General features: G+C 41.2%; 4 protein-coding genes across 4 annotated transcripts; 3 read left to right on the top strand and 1 right to left on the bottom strand.

Annotated features, from left to right (window-relative positions):
* The first annotated feature begins 3 nt into the window (after positions 1–3).
* On the top strand, positions 4–1,269 carry LOC114517149 (fibropellin-3-like). The gene is made up of 5 exons (XM_028536808.1): positions 4–16; positions 124–237; positions 387–545; positions 825–977; positions 1,115–1,269. The coding sequence occupies exons 1-5, from the start codon at positions 4–6 to the stop codon at positions 1,267–1,269; spliced, it is 594 nt and encodes a 197-aa protein (XP_028392609.1).
* Positions 1,270–1,550: 281 nt separating this feature from the next.
* On the top strand, positions 1,551–7,032 carry LOC114517148. The gene is made up of 10 exons (XM_028536807.1): positions 1,551–1,631; positions 2,268–2,403; positions 2,507–2,802; positions 3,265–3,547; positions 3,851–3,964; positions 4,180–4,557; positions 4,917–5,291; positions 5,366–5,482; positions 5,640–6,386; positions 6,495–7,032. Exons 1-10 carry the CDS (start codon positions 1,551–1,553, stop codon positions 6,506–6,508), a joined length of 2,541 nt encoding a protein of 846 aa, XP_028392608.1. The 3' UTR covers positions 6,509–7,032.
* Positions 7,033–7,563: 531 nt separating this feature from the next.
* On the bottom strand, positions 7,564–10,043 carry LOC114517317 (kelch-like protein 17). Its single transcript, XM_028537001.1, has 3 exons — positions 8,764–10,043; positions 8,505–8,692; positions 7,564–8,397 (listed from the first exon to the last, which is right to left on the bottom strand). The coding sequence occupies exons 1-3, from the start codon at positions 9,945–9,947 to the stop codon at positions 8,042–8,044; spliced, it is 1,728 nt and encodes a 575-aa protein (XP_028392802.1). The 5' UTR covers positions 9,948–10,043; the 3' UTR covers positions 7,564–8,041.
* Positions 10,044–11,323: 1,280 nt separating this feature from the next.
* Positions 11,324–18,547, top strand: LOC114517293 (transcription initiation factor TFIID subunit 4-like). The gene is made up of 13 exons (XM_028536970.1): positions 11,324–12,317; positions 13,043–13,132; positions 13,641–13,811; positions 14,235–14,415; positions 14,925–15,078; positions 15,286–15,340; positions 15,451–15,568; positions 15,729–15,859; positions 16,384–16,509; positions 16,747–16,803; positions 16,928–17,041; positions 17,199–17,258; positions 17,553–18,547. Exons 1-13 carry the CDS (start codon positions 11,343–11,345, stop codon positions 17,661–17,663), a joined length of 2,343 nt encoding a protein of 780 aa, XP_028392771.1. The 5' UTR covers positions 11,324–11,342; the 3' UTR covers positions 17,664–18,547.
* The last annotated feature ends 337 nt before the right edge of the window (positions 18,548–18,884 follow it).

The following is an 18,884-nucleotide window of genomic DNA, read 5'->3' as shown; positions in this document are numbered from 1 at the left end:
AAAATGTCATCGGATTGCTAACTTAGTTATACGAGCTGTTTACCAAGAGCGATTCTCAGAAACTCTTTGGACAAACTTTGCAATGTCAAAAAGAAATTCATTTCTTTCACTTCTTTCATTTAGACATTGATGAATGTGGCTCGCTACCGTGTCGACCCAATGGTAAATGCATTGATGGAGTCAACTCGTACACTTGTCAATGTAATGCTGGTTACAAGGGCAAACACTGCGAAACAAGTAAGTTGTTAAGAACTTTTTATTGTCGAGGGTTAGAAATTTACCTAATCTCCGCTTTGATTTGAGGGAACCCAAGTACCATACCGAAAAATCTTCTCTGCGAGTTATTCGATTCTCAAAAAGTCTCAATTCTTTCTCCCGCCTTTTAGAAACGGACAAGTGTACACCGAACCCGTGCAAGAACAACGGCAAATGTATGCTTGATGCAGTTGAAGATGAGAGCCAAGAATTACAGATGAATGATCAAGCTGACTCCTCCTTCGTCTGCATCTGTCCCCCAGGATACACCGGACGGCTTTGTGAAATAGGTATGTGATGGGCCCACTTATCTCCCACGGTGTTCCGTGTCCGGCATTTATGGGATACCTCGCACCGAATGACAGCCCGAGTACCGAGAGTCTACCACGAGAAAAGTGTTCCCTGCATTCATAGGATAGACGGAATCGATTGAAGAAGCTCTTCACTGGGCAGTTTACATCGATATACGCGTGGTCCTCAATATCTTCTTGAATGTGCAGATATATTGCATATGTCTTTACGGCAAAAGGTATTGATTTATATTAACACTGATTATTTGTCGTCTACAGTTGTGAATCCGTGCAATGCTCGGCCTTGCCGTAATGGAGGAGCGTGTATGAAGAGCGTTATTGAAGATGAAAGCGTGTATCAGGATTGGCAGTCTGGGAATTCATATGTTTGTGTATGCAAAGAAGGCTTCACTGGAAAAAACTGCGAAATAGGTAATGTTAGTTGGTGTTAAACCCATCCAAATTCGTGTAGTTTTATTTAGTTTTCTTGTAGTCACAGTGGAGCTAATATCCGATGTTATTTATCGCACAATTCCGCTGGTTACTAAATATCTTTGATATTTCTGTAGATGTCGATGACTGTGTTGGCAATGGCTGTCAGAATGGCGCGAAATGTATTGATGGACAAAACTCCTACCAATGTCAGTGCCTGGCTGGGTACACTGGAAAACTTTGTGAACATGGTACACGAGTGTTATTTTTACGTAACTACTTTGATAAATAGGGTTATCATGGAGAGATTGTGGTGATTATGGTTATGTTATGGTGGTAATAATGTTGAAATAAAACCGATAAAATTTGGGTGGTTGTTGGTAATGTGGTCCTTTGATGATGGTAATCATTATTGTGATGGTTATGGAGATGGTAGTTATGATGTTACAGTGGTTACAAGTTTGATGTTTTGGTTTTGTCCTGGTAAATGAGGTGTCATTTGTGATTGTTCGTGACCATAAATATGTTTCCTTCACATAGACATCGACGATTGCTTCGGCAATGAGTGTAAAAATGGAGCCACCTGTGTGGATGGAATTAACTCTTTCACCTGCAAATGCAAAGCTGGTTTCGTTGGGAAACACTGTGAAACAAGTAAGACTATGACTGGCTTTCAGACTAGGACTCTTTAAAAGATCAATTCGTCAGTTTGATTCGGTTTATTGACGTTTCACCCTGGTGTTTTAGACGTGGACGAGTGCCAGTCTCACCCTTGCATGAACAATGCTTCCTGTGTCGATGGAATCAATTCCTACACGTGCAAATGTGTCGTTGGATTTGAGGGTAAAGATTGCGACAAAAAAAAGTAAGTTATGTTGAGATGTAACTGAAGCAGAAAAAGACAACTTTAGCAGGGCAAGGGGCTGTTTAAGAGATCTGTTAACAGGACTCCCCTTCCAAGATCAAACAAAGCGCATGAAATGTTTTCGACATGTTAAGACATGTACGATCTATTGTGGAGATAAACGTCTTTTCAAGATCACACAGTGACTTTTCAAGTATGCCTCACTTAACGCCTCGTTTAATCTGGGGTAAGCGTGCTCTGTCACCAGTCACTAGTGGACCATCACATATTCACATTCTGCCACCACTGACATCAATGCCGTCAACATGCAAATGCATGAAATATTGCATCCATGCGAATGTTTGGTCTTATATTTTTTACCTCTGCATGTAAATGACCCGACACGATTAATAAGAAGGTTGTATTTAGAGATTCAGTCGCTATAGATCCATGTATCTTTACTACCAGACACCGATGACTGCGTCTCTTCCCTTTGTCGAAATGGTGGAACTTGCAAAGACGGTGTAAATTCTTACACATGCGTATGTCCAAAGGAGTACACTGGGGATCATTGTGAATCTAGTAAGGATGCAAAATCTTCGTTTATGTGATTTCCAGGATTCTCCTTTTCGTATTTGTAATGTAAACATTGATTTAAACTCCTAAAACCGCTTCTTCCAACTAGAAAAGTGCCTGAAGTCTGCTGATGTATTGCTCATGGTTGACGGTTCGGGAAGTATAACCACTCCGCATTTCAGGAAAGTTCGTAGATTCCTCAAGGAACTCGTGTCTCGTTTTAACGTCTCCAAGGACGGCACGCACGTCGGACTGCTCCAGTTCAGCTCTCCTTGGCTCACGAAAATCGAGTTTGACTTGGATAGATACAACAACGTGAACGGTATTAAGAAACACATCAGCACCATGAAATACCAAAAAGGAAAGACCTACTTGGGCGACGCTCTCCGAAGGGCACGAGTTCAGGTACTGGGTGAAGAAAAACCTTCGTGGGGCTGCCAGTGTTTGGGGAGTCGAGTGCTGTAAATAACGGTTGAGGCTGGGGAGGGACCACACCTCTCCCCTCAGCTATTCACCCTGAAATTAACCTGGGTTAATACTCTCGAACACTCGCTTCCCTATCACCTACTTATACGGTATCCCCACACTTCCGTCCGAGGGACAAACCTCCGTCCCTCCCCAGCCCATCAAGTTAACAGTTCGTTCACTTAATGCGATATGTTTTCTTTACATCAATTCGATGGTGGTGGTACAGCCAATACAATATTTCATTCGTACCTTGAGCTGTAGGGCTCGTAGGGTCCGATCTCTCTGCGTCTTTTAGTATTAAGGAGGGCCATATGACCAAAAGTGATCTAAGGGGTTACGGCTTAGTAGTCCATATCGTTTCAAGATCTTTACCTAACAGGTAACAATTTCACCTTATAGGTATTCGGACGTCATAAACGCCATAGATTTGGTATACCAAAAGTGTTAATCATTATTACCGACGGAAGAGCCTCGGATCAAGCCGTCGCATTACGTGAAACTACGGCTCTCAAAAGACAAGGCGTTCAAGTGATTGGCATTGCTGCGGGCACGAAACAAAATATTGATCGATTTATCAACAACCTCCATGCGATTGTGGCTGACAAATCTCTTGTATTTACGACCAGCTTTAATGGTTTGGACACGATTGTTGATAAGATCACTAAATCAACTTGTGATATGGGTAAGAAGCACTGATACATAAATTGACACTGGATAGCAAGTGCATCAGCGGCGAGAAACTGATTTGCTTAACACCACAAGATTTAGGATAGGTTTTGTTGATAACAGATTAGGATTTAGTTGGATGCAGGTATTAGGATTTGGATTAGATAACAGGGAATCTTAAGAAAACATACCACAGCTCGCGATTAGGGTTTGAGTTGGGAATAGGTTTTCGGGAATCAAGGTACGGATAGGGTTCCGATTAGAGTCAAGAAAAAACAAACCTTGGTTAGATAATCCATTTTTGTTTTCTTTTCTCTAGCAAAAGATCATTGTGATCCCAACCCCTGCCAAATGGGAGGTCACTGCATCAGTGGTCACAAGTCTTTCACGTGTCGCTGTCCGAGCGGTTACAGTGGACGTCTTTGTACCGAATGTAAGTTTTTGATTGTCTTAACTTTTTTGTTAGTTAAATTTTAAATTAAAATTCATCCTAACTCCGGAGGTGCGCTGTAACACATATAGTTTTTTAAACGTTAGACTTTGGATTTTGCAACTCCTAAATGCTCGTTACTGCAGGAGTAGTAGTGTAGTACACCCCCCTTATCAACTGTTATCCCCATCAAACAATTCAATTCCTTTTTCTCTTAGGTGTCTCGCCCGATACCCTCCCCTGGATATTCATCTCGAGTTCCATTCGCTCGATCGATACTGGCATGACATCATCGGTCTGGGCCGTCGGCACAAACGATGACGTCTACTTCGTCGAAGGTCGGAAATTGACCCTGGTCCATCGCAAGATGAGACATGTGAGCGCGGGCGAAGCCGGGGTTTGGGGTGTAGCTCCGAACGGCTTAGCCTTCTTCCGAAAAGGAGTGACCGCATCGAATCCCATGGGAACGGAGTGGGTCCGAGTCTCTGGACGAAATTTCCGGCAAGTGGACTCTGGACCGTTCGGTGTGGTGTACGGTGTTAGCAAATCAGGAAATCTTCGATGCCGTAGGAAGATCACGGGTGAAAAACTCCAGGGTAAGTTTAGAAGTGACTTCGCGCACAGCCAGCTTAATTTTCAATCAGAGAATCGTTGCAGCTTTTAGCTACGATTATACGCTAATAGGCAGGCAATTAGGTGATGTGAAATGGTGCAAAACTTCGCTGTATAATAGTTTAATGTCTTTGCAAATTCTGGTTCACCATTTCGAGCCTGTATGTATCCAGTGGAATGTGAAAGCCAATTAAGCCATGCTTGTCACAAAAGACCGTAAACGTTTTATCCATGTTCTCCGATATTACATGTTATGACTGCCTACAATATACACTTTGTTTTCTGCAAGAAAACTGTTTTGCCGGGAAAGAATTTTTAAATTCTAACCTTATTTTGCACGAAGGTACATTCTGGCGATCTGTGAACAGTCCTAGCTCAATGAAATACGTAAGTTGCGGTAGTTTCGGCTGCTGGGCCAGTGATGGCGCAGGCATATGGTTCCGCGATGGCGTCACCCAATACAACTGTGAAGGCACCATTTGGGAGAAGGTTCCCGGGAACCTGCCTCAGCTTGAGGTTGGAGACCACGGGGAATTGTGGGGCATCAATCCGACAACGACGCTCTGGAATCGCGTGCGGGTCAGCGAAGATCATCCGACCGGAAGGGGCTGGAAACGAGTTGGAAGCTTCGGGTTCAGTCACGTGAGCGTCGGTCGCCCAGGCCTTTTCGTCGTAACCGATCAAGGAAACGCTTACAAGAAACATGTTTGTGAAAATGGTAGGCAACTTACAATTCTGTGAATCTGCCTTTACCCACAATCTTATTGAATATATTATTTCTTTCTTTATTAGAAACGGCCAATCAGTGCACGTCATCTCCCTGCCGTAATGGTGGTCAATGTATGATCAGCGGTCATACCTACAAATGCAAATGTACAATCGGTTATCGCGGTAGAAACTGTCATATCAGTAAGTAGCTTTTAGTATACAAGTAAAGGCGTGGGTAGCCCTTTTCGTATATTGCGGTCAGTGACACACGCTCGAAAGCTTATATTACAATGTATTACAAGTCTAATTTCTTGTCTTAATAATAATCATCTTTGAATAAGAATCTAATTTGTTTTAGAATCCCCGTTTAAATATGAATGGGTGAAGAATCCAGGCCTTCAGATGAAACAGGTTGATACCGGTCTGACCAGTGCTCTCTGGGGAATCAGTCCGGCCGGTAGGCCAATGGTCTTCCTCAATCATTCCACATGGGTTCCGGTCGGTGGTATCTTTAGAGATATCTCGTCAGGCGAAGCAGGCGTGTGGGCAGTGAAGGGCGATAGTCAGGTGTTCTATCGTGCAGGTGTAAGCTATCTTAACCCAACTGGCATAAGTTGGAAGGCGGTTGGTGGCCATCTGAGGCAAATCGATTCTGGTGCAAAGGGTGTGGTCTACGGTATCGATAAGGACAAGAAACTGATGTGCCGAAGTGGTATACAGAAGAACCTTCCCACCGGGTTGCGATGGAAACCCATCCAGGGATCCTACAAGCACGTGACCTGCGGATACCGTGGTTGCTGGGTCATCACTCAGTCCAGAGATATAAAGTTCAGGGTTGGCATAACAGCCAGTCACTGCATGGGAGATACTTGGGTCCAGGTCACACCGCCTAAGAAGATGAGATACATCGAAAGCGGCAGTGATGGTGTACTCTGGGCCGTGTCCGAAGATGGAGAGGTCTGGTACAGAGATGGAGTCGATGATCTCCACCCGTATGGTAATAAGTGGAAGAAGTTGAACCTTGACGGGACATATAATCTGATCACATCTGGTCTAAACGGACAGTACGCTCTAGACCCTTCAGGCTATGTCTTTCATCTTGAAGGTCAGTGGAGTAGAATTTTTCTCCTTATATACTGCTAGCCTACTGTTTGAATTTAAGTTTTCCCAGGTTTTCTTACTAACTTAAAGTATTTGATATCTTTTCTTTTAGTGGCTGGATCCTGAGAGACCAAGTTTAGCAAGATTCAAAAATAACTACCTTGATATTAGCCGGTAGTTTTAGCACATATCTTTACATAGGCAATGTTACCTGACTAACCAAGATATACTTTTAAACCTTCGTCTATCATTCAAAGATATTTACGAGCAACTATCTCCATCGCGTTCCATTCGACACACCGATGTCCATTTCACAGAAACGGGTACGTACAGTAAATGGCGAGATATCTCTGCAAAAATGAGAAATACCTTGCTACTCTGAGAATGGGATTTCATTGGCTGAATGAGATGGTTGGTTCAGTTATTGCTGGATGAAAAGTGCTCATAAATATCTCTGTTCGGTGTAATATATCATCATGAACAATGAACATAACGGCGCACAAAATGTTAAAAAAATGGATATAACCCCAAAAAGAAACTTCACCGTGACTATTTTTTTATCTTAAGCCTAGAGAAATCACGAAGTGATTTCTGGTAGAATGTTAAATGCACGTAAATAACTGATTTATAATAAACTTGCAATTAACGAATTTCTCCTTGATGTGCTTTTTTGCCAACAGAATTTGATTTAAACTGAGACTAAAACGCGCCGAATTCCAAAAATATTTGCGCAAAAAGTACAAATGCCTTCGTGAGAGAAATAGCTGTTAGCATCTTGCACAAGTTTAAAGAATGAACGTCTAACAGTTTTTAGACAAGTCCTTGCGCCGAAGTAATAGCAAATCATGCACAGAACTTTTGAAATATCATCGGAATTTCAAAAGACTGTGCCCATGCAGCGAATCCGGTGTCCTACTACCATCTGATTATGAAATAGGTCGGTAGATAGATATTTGGTTGAGTCGCTCGACCATGTCGAGTCGATATTTGGTTGAGTCGCTTCCCGATATTTAGAGTACTTTGTTTATGATTTAGAAAGCGTTCACTGTCATGCGTTATGTCATAACATGACATGCAGCAAATTTCAACGGCATCCAACAACAAATTTCAGAGTTCAAAATATAATATGCAACCTTTTGGTTTAAGTAAATTTAGTTACTCTTTATTATATTAGTTCCCAATAATATTACATCCCTGTCTTCTTTACAAATAGCCACATACATAAGTGACATATTACAAAAAATCCTGCTAATATATTCATTTACTGCATTCTATAAGTATAACAAGTACAACATTTTCTAAGTATAACAATTTGTTCCTATTAATATATACAATAGGATATCATTATTTTCTCCAACAAGTCTAAAATAATTTTTCCAACTTGACAATTAAATTTACCTAAGATGTCCTGACTTTAGGGTCTGGAATTTTCTGTTTCTACCAGAAGCCTCAATAGCTAGTGGTTTTGGGGTGCAGGTCTTTATATTAGTAAGTGGAGTGTAGGACATTTAGTCTAGCATCCATCCAACAGCTATGCAGGCTACATGTATGGTGCTAGAAACCATATTTTTACTGAGAATTAAGTATCAGTTTGAAGCACTTGTAATCAGTGCATGAATTTGTTTTGGTTTCTTTTCCTTGGATTTAGCAGTGAGCTTGTCAACTTGCTTGCGAGGGAAATACAGAAATGTTGCTCTCATTGCTCGAGGGTGTCGGCATTGATGGCAACAGTGTCCAACAGTCGGTCTCTGTGTCATAAAACTCTACAGAAGACAACACATTTCCGCTGCCTTCCCAGCCGCCGCAGATGTAGATTTTCCGGTTTAACGCAGCACAACCCGCCTTGTTTCGTTCAACGGACATAGAGGCAATGGTCGTCCATTCATTTTCCTCAATATCATACACTTCACCAGAGGCCATGCAGTTGTCATTGTGGTAACCACCAATAATGTAGATCATCCCCTCGACATATGCCGACATAGCATCTTGTCTTAGATTCTTGATGGGGCTATAGCCTACAAGTATAGTTCAGAATAACTATCATTGCAAATTGGTGATTTTCTCAGTGAAAGTACTGCATTTAACATGAGAGTTAATTCTCAGCAAACAGCTCATACTATACCTTCAGTAGTCCATACATTTTTGCCTGGGTCATAAACATCCATTGTGTTAAGATATGAATTTCCGTCGAACCCAGCTATGGTAAATATGTTGTTGTTGTCGGCCACAACACACGCTGCATCTCTGAGGTTATTCATCGAAGCCATAAAAGTCCACTGATTGGTCTTGGGATCATACCGCTCTACATACCTAAAAGAATTAAGTAACCTTTTGGAATATTGTCTTAGACTATTCAGTATAAAGATGGAGCTCATACAAACCTAGAGGGAGTGTTTCCATCATAGCCCCCAACAGAGTAGAGATACCCCTCTAACAGCACCAAGCCCATGTTGCTACGTGCAATATGCATAGGTGCCATGTCTTCCCAAGTGTTTTCTTCTGGGCTGAATCTTTCACAAACTGGTAAACGCACCCACTCGCGGCTTCCGCCCACCAGGAACATCTGGGATCCAATACTCGCAAGACCGGGACAATGGCGTGTGGTGATCGGTGCCAAGGACACCCATATCTTTTCCTCGGTATTGTAGAAGAGGGTCTGTGTTCCGCCCACAGCTGTCAGGACAGGCACAATTCTTTGCCACTTGCGAGGCGTACTCATCTTAACGAGCTCGTCTTGACTAACAAGGTCGTTAAGAGTATCTGAGTGGTTGCGAGCAGCCTTCATGAGATCCACAAGGAAGGGATTATCTGAAACTAAGGGATTGTGCTCAACCAAATTCCTCATATATTCTTCAGAAATATATCCCAATCTCAAATGCTTGAATAAAACATTTAAGTATTTGTATCTTCCCTCAAGGTCGTGTTGAACCCACTTCAAAACTGCAGACACAAGCTCGTCTTCTCTGATATTGAGCTCATCGTCGGACATTAGCTCTTTCATCAGTTCAAACGGGAGCGTTAAAAACTCGGTCGATCCCTTCGCTTCCGCAAAATTGTCCTCGATGAATGCATGAACCTTGCCAAAAAGATTTTTTAACGAGTACTTATCAGCGATGTTGCGAATACCCCAGCAATTATTCACGTTGATACGATCTTGCGTGAACTTACAACAAGCAACCGTAACGGACTCCAGTAGCAACAGCCTCGAAGCGACCAGAATTTCTTCAAGGTTGTCTTCAGTTATTTCAATTTCTCCTATATACATAAAGTCCAGAATAAGTTCTATTGCTTTGGCTGTTAAACCTTCGAGCTTCACGCTTGTCTCGCTGTCTGCAAAAGGGGATGAAAACATTGCTTTGAAGTAATCGGACGAGGCCGCCAACACATTTCTGTGTGCTGGAAACTCTCTTCCTTCCACAATCAAAACAACATCGACCAAAATATTCTGGGCACGCATTTCTTGTATGGATTCGAGCAGATGTTCCGTGTGGCATTCTGGCGTGAAACGAAAAGATGTAGTGGACTTTGTGCTTCCTGAATTCATCATTGTTAAAGCGTAAACCATAATGTTTCAAAGAATTTCATTTGAATATTGTGGTTTCGTTTCGTTCATGTTGAGTAACCGAAATTTAAATATATTTTGCCTTTTGTAACCATTCGAGTGATTCGACGTGGCTATGACGTCATTGCGAACAATCGGAAATCCCCTTAATAGATGAGTTGGGTAGGTGGGGGGTGGGCCTCGCCCCATATCAATATTGTTCGTTCACATCACTGGTCCACATTCCTATATTCAGTCGTCGACCTTTGTTAAAAAAAGAGTTAAAAGTAGAGTTATTAAAGAATGATCACGCTTCAGTTGGATAGCGTCTATCATTAAAACTTCATTATAAAAGGGAATTATGTTATATACACTGCAATTATTCACTGCAGGTTGCCAACAACACGCTTGGTTGCTAACAGTGGTACAATATGGGGTTTGCATGGTATTAGCCTGCTCGCAGATTGAATTAGGGGAGCCGGAAATTTTCCCCGTTCAGGTTAGCATGGTATGCCCAAGAACAATTTCACACCATTTCAAATGCGTGGTGTGAAATTTTATCTAAGCAAGCAGATATTCAACACCACGGATTGAAAGCGCCTTAGTCCTTAGACATAGACTCGGTGAGACTACAAAGTTTTGATTAGAAAATTTCCCAATGAAATTTAGCACGCTGCTCGTCTACGGGCACTTCAAGGGGGTCAGCCTGTGAGAAAAGGCAGCTAGACCAGACTGTGGCTCTTCCGAAAAATTCCGAGGGATTTCCCCTACTGGTATCATGCAGACTTCTGTCCAAAGATCGATGTATGTGGGATGCATTACGTTATTCAAGTCATATGATATGATATGAAAAAATGTATTCCTGAGGATTATGCAAGTCTGAAATATGTTTGTGAAATACAATGAACAATGAAATACAATTGTTTCAAGACCAGCTATAACGTTTTAGTTGTATGAGTACGGTTCTCCCCTTAACCCCATCGGCGATAAAACTTAAGCATATAGAGACTTGCTCATGAGTCATGACGAGTAATGTCAATAGAGTACTGAATATAGTCTAGAATATAGTTTGATGTCTGTGCCTGATTTTCCACTGACATGCATGTATACTGTATACACCCAACAATCCTTTATATGAACGCTCTTCCTATTCTATGCTATTCTATGCAATATTCTATGCACTAAATGTATCAATGAACGAGTCATCAAAATGTGTGCATTTGCATCCATATTGTGAAAACGACGGTTTATGAAATATTACCCGGCCGGGGATATTGACCCGCGACGTAGAATACAACCCGCCGGACGTCATCGTTCTCAGCCAATGAGAAACGTCGGAGATTGGATGCGTGCGCATAGCTATCCCATGATGTTGATGTGTCCGTTTTTAATGGCATAGTTCAAGTCGAAGAGGTTAGTATGGCGTCGTCGTTCATCGAAGATATACTTGGATCAGAAGTCGATGAAAAGGCTGTGAGCGCTTTCGTCGGCTCATTGGAAAGCCAGTTGGCGTCCCCGTCTGGCGGCACTTCGTCCGGTGCAAGTACGACGAATAATTTGCCCCGATCACAGCGTCCAAATCACGTCCCTTCTTCCACGGCTCCGAGCAATTCGAGTCAAAGTAACAATTCAAGTGTGGCGACAGTTATCAATATAAATACTGCGACAGGTTCACCAATTACTATTACCGGCAAATCATCGTATATTTCCAGTTCTAGTTCATCTACACCCATCAACATCGCTCCACGGCCTGTTGTTACATCGACCGTTTCGCTCGCACCGAAAACGGTAACTTTACTATCTCCACAGACTGGAAATCGCGGTTATTTGCCAGTGCAAAGCGCTAGTCTCGGCCTTCCATTGATGATGGGTCAAGTGAGGGGGCAATTACCTCATGCACCTAGATTGGTATCTACTGCCATGTCATTGCCAAGAGGCAATACAGCACAAAATACTGTTCACAAGCTTTCACCACAACTTCATAATATGCAGCAAACTGGCTCAACCCATAGGATTGCAATCAAGCAGGAACCAAAAAGTCAGCTGAACCAACCACCAACACTGTTAACCAACAATGTGCACCTGCACTCCCCGGCAACTGGGAAACCAGTTCAGAACCATGCGATGGTCATTAAAAATGAAACAAAAATTATCACAAATCATGTACCAGTACCACACAGTGGGGTGGTCAAATCAGAACCGGCAAAGTCTGTCGTTACTCAGCACAACTCAACGGCAGCTAACCAAAACCGTGCTGCAGCGCAAGCTCAGGTTAATCGGGTTAAAGAACAAGTTATGAAATTGAAAAGCTTCTTCACCAGGTTATGTACCTTAGCCACAGATCAATCACCTGAGATTGGTAAAGCTGTTCAGGAACTCATTAATGCTGTCATGGTGAGCTTACATCTAATTCAGTTAAAGTTGTCCTTTCAAAACATCAAACTTTAACTTCTGACTCAGCAAGAGACAATGCATTGTACTCATTTAGGCTTGTGGTGTTTATGGTTTGAAAGGATAACCTTAATTTTAATCACTTATATTAAGCTAAAGTTATGATCAAACTTTGGCCTGTTAGTTTGACTGTATCCACTTTAGTTTTGTCCTAATTTTTAGGTTTTTTCACTTAAGAGCTAAAATGAATGCAATCTGAGTAAATTACAATCTGTTTAACTTTAACCAATGATTTTGATTGACTGTGCACTGGTTGGCTAATCTAATAGAAACTGTTTATGCTTAAATGCAAATCATGGTCATTTCTGGATCATCTAAGTCAGTCACATCTAAGTTGATAAAATAATAAAGAAGAGAATTATTGTTTTTGTACATCATTTATGACACAACTTTATGTGTGTTCTTGACTTTGGGATCCAGCTGGGGTGGCTTCCAGCTAATAATTTTCGAGGGGTGCAAACCCCATACATAGTTGAGTTTTCCTATGACATGTTTTAGTTCTGATGAATGGGACTATGGGAAGTGCCACCCATAACTGTAACCTACTATTATATTCTTCCTGGACTTCACCAGGTGAAAAAATTCATCTCCAAAATTTCTGGTGTCTCCTGCTCAGAATACTCTATGCTAACAGTGACAGTCCAACAAGCCTGTTTTCTGATTTGCAGGAAAATAAACTGACAGAGGAAGATTTCACAGCGAAACTTGAAAAAACCTTGCACTCACCATCACAACCTAACCTTGTACATTTTCTCAAGGTATGTGTATAAGTACTAATATGATGAAACTTTGAGTAGTTACTTAGTACCTTAAGAGAAACCAAACTACACATACCTGAAGCCTTATTCCACCCCTAGACATGCATGTCTGGAGGTCATATTGAAATGCAATTACCAGGGCTGAATCTAAAGTACGTAGTTTTGTAGACAGGTGCCCAGGCCAGTTGCTGGCAATGGGGTGGTCAACTTTAAGGGACGTTAGAATGTATGTTTGTTCAAAACAGACAAAAACTGAATTGATAGAATGCTGGGTAAGATTGTTAGCACCTCAAATAAGATTCTTAACCACCATGTGCATTGAATTACAGTGTATTCATAATTGAGTACTTAGTTCCCAACATAATCCCTTAACATTTGAGCTGACATACACAAATTAGCACTTCTTTTGCCCCCCCTCTTGTAGCCTAGGCTAGGGGTACACCACCCTCTGCAGCCCCTCCCCTCCTCTCCAGTAGATGCATCATTACATTCCCTTCTTTTACCATAGTCCACGTTACCATTCCTTCGCATGGCTAAGCAACAACAGAGCGCTCAAACGGCGGTTGCAGCTGTCGCAAACTCCCCGACTGTGCGCCAAGTTCAAAAACCAGTCCAGTCGGTCGCCGCCGTGAGCAAATCGCAGCCCACGATCCTGCCATCGACGCAAATCAATCGACAGGTACGTGCATGCAACTACCATTATCGTCCACAAACAGTGTTAGAACATCAAGGCTGGTGTTCGTCAGTTATGCTTAAACTACGTTATCATTGGATGTACATTTTACAAGAATGCATGTAGCAGATATTGGTTATTAAAACGAATTAAGGTTCTTTGAAGAACAGGCTGAAACGCGGGAAGCTATTACGTTCAAATTTCACATCATTCTCGGCGTTTTATGTCAATTTTTTCCACTCGTGGATTTGGTAAAGTACATCAGCCATGTACACATAGTATCACATAATTTTTAAGAAAGTCTTCGTATAGTCTAGAATTCTCGCGGAGGGATGTTCAAGACGTTCGCAATTCTGCTTAAAACTGTCATTAAAATGGCTAGTCTCTGCCTTTAAACGCGTAGATTAATGGTACTTTTTTCCATCAAAGATACCAGTACCTGCGGTTGTAAACAAACCTCGAATCAAACCAGCCACCTCGGCGCCGCAACAAATTGTTCTCAATCAACACACCTTCGCACAACTCACACCACAACAACAGCAACGAATCCTCTTACAGCATCCTAGTCTTCAACAACTCTTTCCAAAAACGCAATTGGCAACGTCGAAACGTAAGTTGTCATATTCGTGTTGGGGGAGGGGGAGTGTGGAGGCTGGGTAGGTGGGCGTGGAGGCTGGGTAGGTGGGTGGGTGTGTTCCAGTGAACTCAAAAGAAGTTCTTTTGAGTTCATTGGTGTGTTCAACGTATTGTTGCTGGTACACTTTCGTTTTTGTGCGAGATTAGGGTCTGTTCACACGATCCAATTTTGTTGGATCCAATTCACTTCTGATTGATGTTTTATAGTCTGTTGACTTGCAATGTGTGTGGACAGCAAATCAACTTAAACCAACACAGTACTGCTTTATCAATAACTGACCTCATTCCATACGTCAAAAGTAAATTTGATCGTGTGAACAGACCTTCAGTCTCACTATGTATTTTCTAATCATTTGTGTCAGGAGGGAATTAGTATACGTAAGCTATGATATACATAAGCTGGATCATAGTGAATCCTGGCTTTGAATGATTAAATATCGTTTATCTGATCAACCTTTCCTCCGACTTCGTCTGTGATTTTAGCTGGTATCGTGTTAATATCATCTCAAGCTAATCCACCAGCTCATGCTGCGCACGCAGTGATTACGGCAAAACCGCAGGCCCCTCCAACCAGCGCAGCTCAGGCGCAGGATAAGTCAAAAGCGAGGCCGACGTCATCCATATCAGCTGTTACCAGGTAACAACTAGAGCATTCTTGAACTCTATATAGACTGGAACGATATCTCTTGAAGATGTAGGGAATTGAATCTGGCAGTTTTTTACGATTTTTTAGCAGAACGGGAGCTGATGTAGAAATGTCAATACTTTAAATAGTTTTCTTCTTTCGACGTTTGGCAATTTCAATAGTTATCACTCCACTGTCCTTCCTTTTGTTCGTTTCCAGCGGTAACGATGACGACATCAATGACGTGGCGTGTATGGCTGGAGTGAATTTACAGGTAGGGCGGTGTTAAAACCTGGATGGTTTTTCTGTAGTTTCTTGTGTATGTTGCTTCAAGCGAGTGGACAGATGTAAAGCAAAATCTTTCTCATATATGTCTTTATATAGGAAGAACAATCGAAAATTCTCGCTACGAACTCAGAAATTTTAAACCTCCAACTACGAAGTTGCAAAGATTCGTTCTTTTTAAATAACAAGATCTTGCAAAAACAAATTGAAGATATCGGTTAGTCTGATTTATATATTCACACCGTTTCTTTTAAGCTCATTAGCGGGAAGTTTAGAATATGGAAATTTATCCAGCTTCTGTAAATAAGCGTACTCCGTGCATGAAGTCCAGCTAACTTTCTATAGCAATGCTGTAAGGTTTTGATCAACTTTTCTAGCAAAAAAACATGGCGTGAGTTCGCTAGGTTCAAATATCTGTGGCCTAGTTTCTCATGCGACGCAAGAAAGACTCACAAACATCATGGAAAAACTGTCGATTTTTAGTCTACATCGGTTAGAGACGATGAAGGTAAGTTGTTCAGATTACCCAGTTTATGCTTTCGTTTATGCTTTCGTTTATTCTTTCGTTTATGTTTTCGTTTATGCATGCTTTCGTTTTTGCTTTCGTTTATGTTTTCGTTTATGCATGCTTTCGTTTATGCTTTCGTTTATGTTTTCGTTATGCTTTCGTTTATGCTTTCGTTTATGCATGCTTTCGTTTATGCATGCTTTCGTTTATACTTTCGTTTATGCATGCTTTCGTTTTTGCTTTCGTTTATGTTTTCGTTTATGCATGCTTTCGTTTTTGCTTTCGTTTATGTGTTTTCGTTTATGCTTTCGTTTATGCTTTCGTTTATGCTTTCGTTTATGCTTTGTAGCCCTGGCAGTCGGTTAAAAAGTGTTTCTTCCTTCTTTCCTACATCTAAATATAAATTTAGTCCTACAGAACACTCTGAACAAACATTTACTTCGTAACCTAATTATTTCCACGCCTGCTGGCTTTCCAATGAGGGATTGACAGGTACACATCTGCTGTATATCTCTTTAACACAGGATGATCCCACTTATCAAACATCATCGGACGTCAAATCGCAGCTTCGGGTTTTTGAACAAATCGATGAAATCGAGAGACGAAAACGAGAAGCGAGAGAGAGGGAAGTTTTAATACGAGCTGCCAAGGTCAGGAACTGTTATTTTCTTCTTTTGATGGATGTAAACAAGGGGATAAGTTACGGATGTTCAATTAAGGGATCAAATCATTAAAGCACTCTTAACTTTTCGCTCTTTCGCATCTATCAAAAGGGGGAAATCGCACCAAAAATTGAGCCTTCAGTGAACAGGGTCTGTTCAGTGCCCAATCTAGAATCAGAACAAGACAATTCTCATTTCTATTTTTTCTTTGCGGTTAAATTGTAGAGTCGATCACGGCAGGAGGATCCTGAACAAGCCAGACTAAAGGAAAAAGCAAAACAGGTAAATATAGAGCTACTGTATTCATCTGAAATAAACACTTCCTTTACTGATTATAGAATTGAAGGCTATCTGCGAGCCTATTTTTTCCGGTGACGTCAATTCAATTGCAATTTTTTTGTGTCAGCTACAACTCGAGGAGGAGGAGACATTACGAAAGCGTGCAGCGAATAAGACGGCGCTGGACGCCATTGGACCGAGAAAAAAACGGAAACTAGACGAGGCTTTGAATAATGCCGAGGTAATCTACGTCTTATGCAGGGATGTATGTAAAAAACACTTGGATCTTCTTGTGTTGTAAATGAATGATAAGTGACTGTATATTTCCGTCAGATTTGGTGCTCAAATGCATGATATCAGATTCTTGTGATATGGTACTTATCGTATTAATTTTGCAGGGTTCGCCTGGAGCAAATTCAGGAACTGGTTCAACCACGACAAGCACTATCCGAAGTCAAGTACGTGGTGTTAGTGTATTCTTTTGTATTCTTTCCAGTATATCTCTATCTGTTGGATTCATCTGTTGTAGTTTGTTCGGTTGCTTTCTTTGACTTGATTGTTTACTTATTTGCTTTCTCTGAGTTAGTTTTCTATTTGTGTTTACCCCATCCTCCCCTGTTCTCTTGCATTCTTTCTTTCTTCAATATTCGTTTTGTCCCATTTTCTCTTCTCTGCTCCTTTCTTCCCTTCCCTAGTATTTTTTCCAACCTTTCTCGCTTTCTACTGTATTTTCTCACACCATTTTCTTACAGTTTCCTCGACAGAGAACACGTCGGGTCATCCTCAAAGATCTTTTACTTATAATGGAACAAGAAAAGGAAATGTGCAATTCCAAACTATTATACAAAGCTCTTATGAAATAGCGATTGTTCTGTCGCGAAAATTACCATATAAATCAGAGTTAGATATTGTATCAGAGAAGTATAAGAAGGTGAAAGAAAACAAAACATTACCCGAGAGATCGGAACACATTAAGACTTCAGAGAACGTTATCAATAACGCGACTGGCTGTGAAAAGAACGTGTTCTTTAGTACTTCAATTTTAATTTAATTCGATCTCATCCATTTTTCTAAAACACGAGATGATATTAATATTGAGAGTGCATTTGTAAATATATTGAAATTCACTTCCAGTGAATAATGGAACAATAATTCTCTACTCGCTAGTATTTCAGATTTGATCGAATGTGATTTAGTTTTTGCAATAGTCATTTCTACCCAATGCCACATCCTGTAGAATACGATTTTTGTTGCGTTTTTCACATTCGTTTTAGGGTAACAAAACTAACGCATGCGAAAAGCTGCGATTCATTAATTAGGACGCACGTGTTAATTTTTCACATATATTGAAATTATTGAAATTAACACGGCAGACGCCACGCGACGCTACATTCAATATTTTTTTAGTCATGGACGCGTGGCAAACATTTTACATGATCCCAAAATCGTCTCTCCTCGGGTTATGCTTTGTTTTCGATTGAAATTGTCGGTCGGACATACGTAAGGTGAACATAAGTACATAACGTGTTGTAGGCATCGTACAAATTTTAGGCCTGCTGCGCAAACAACCGCGCGAAGCTCTCGAACACAATGGTAGATTCCACCAGAGTTGGTGCATATAGGACGCGTTTGAACCAACGGGGGACTGGCGCAAATATCACAAAGTCGTTTATGAAATCAAATTGACGCAAATAAGAGAATGTGTATAGAATTTCTAATTTCGATGATGTGTGTTGTGTTGGGTGTGGGTTCATAGGAAGGAAAGGAGGGTACCTTTTGAGAGGGGTTAATAGCAAGAAGCATAAGGGTGTTCATAAATAGGGAAAGGGGATTGTGTTAGCTTGCTTCAAGAAAATAGGACCGCGTTGATCGTTGCAAGCTCAAAGCCCGACTTAGCTCAACTGTTATTGACAGCTATAAATATTTGGGTTATTAATCCGCAATCCTGCGTGTCCATTTATTTTCAGATTAGCTCCCTGTCAAAAATATTGCGAAAATGGAAGGCGAAAATATGATATCCCGTTCAAATATTTTGCAATGTTGATGTGCGGATTAAATGATTAACCGGGTTACTTTTTAACAGG

The sequence above is a fragment of the Dendronephthya gigantea genome, unplaced genomic scaffold (genome assembly GCF_004324835.1).
Source record: "Dendronephthya gigantea isolate DGI-Jeju-01 unplaced genomic scaffold, DenGig_1.0 000007F, whole genome shotgun sequence".
NCBI classification, from domain to species: domain Eukaryota; kingdom Metazoa; phylum Cnidaria; class Anthozoa; order Malacalcyonacea; family Nephtheidae; genus Dendronephthya; species Dendronephthya gigantea.
The sequence above is the reverse complement of the archived record's forward strand: the minus strand, read 5'-3'. Positions and strand labels throughout refer to the sequence as shown.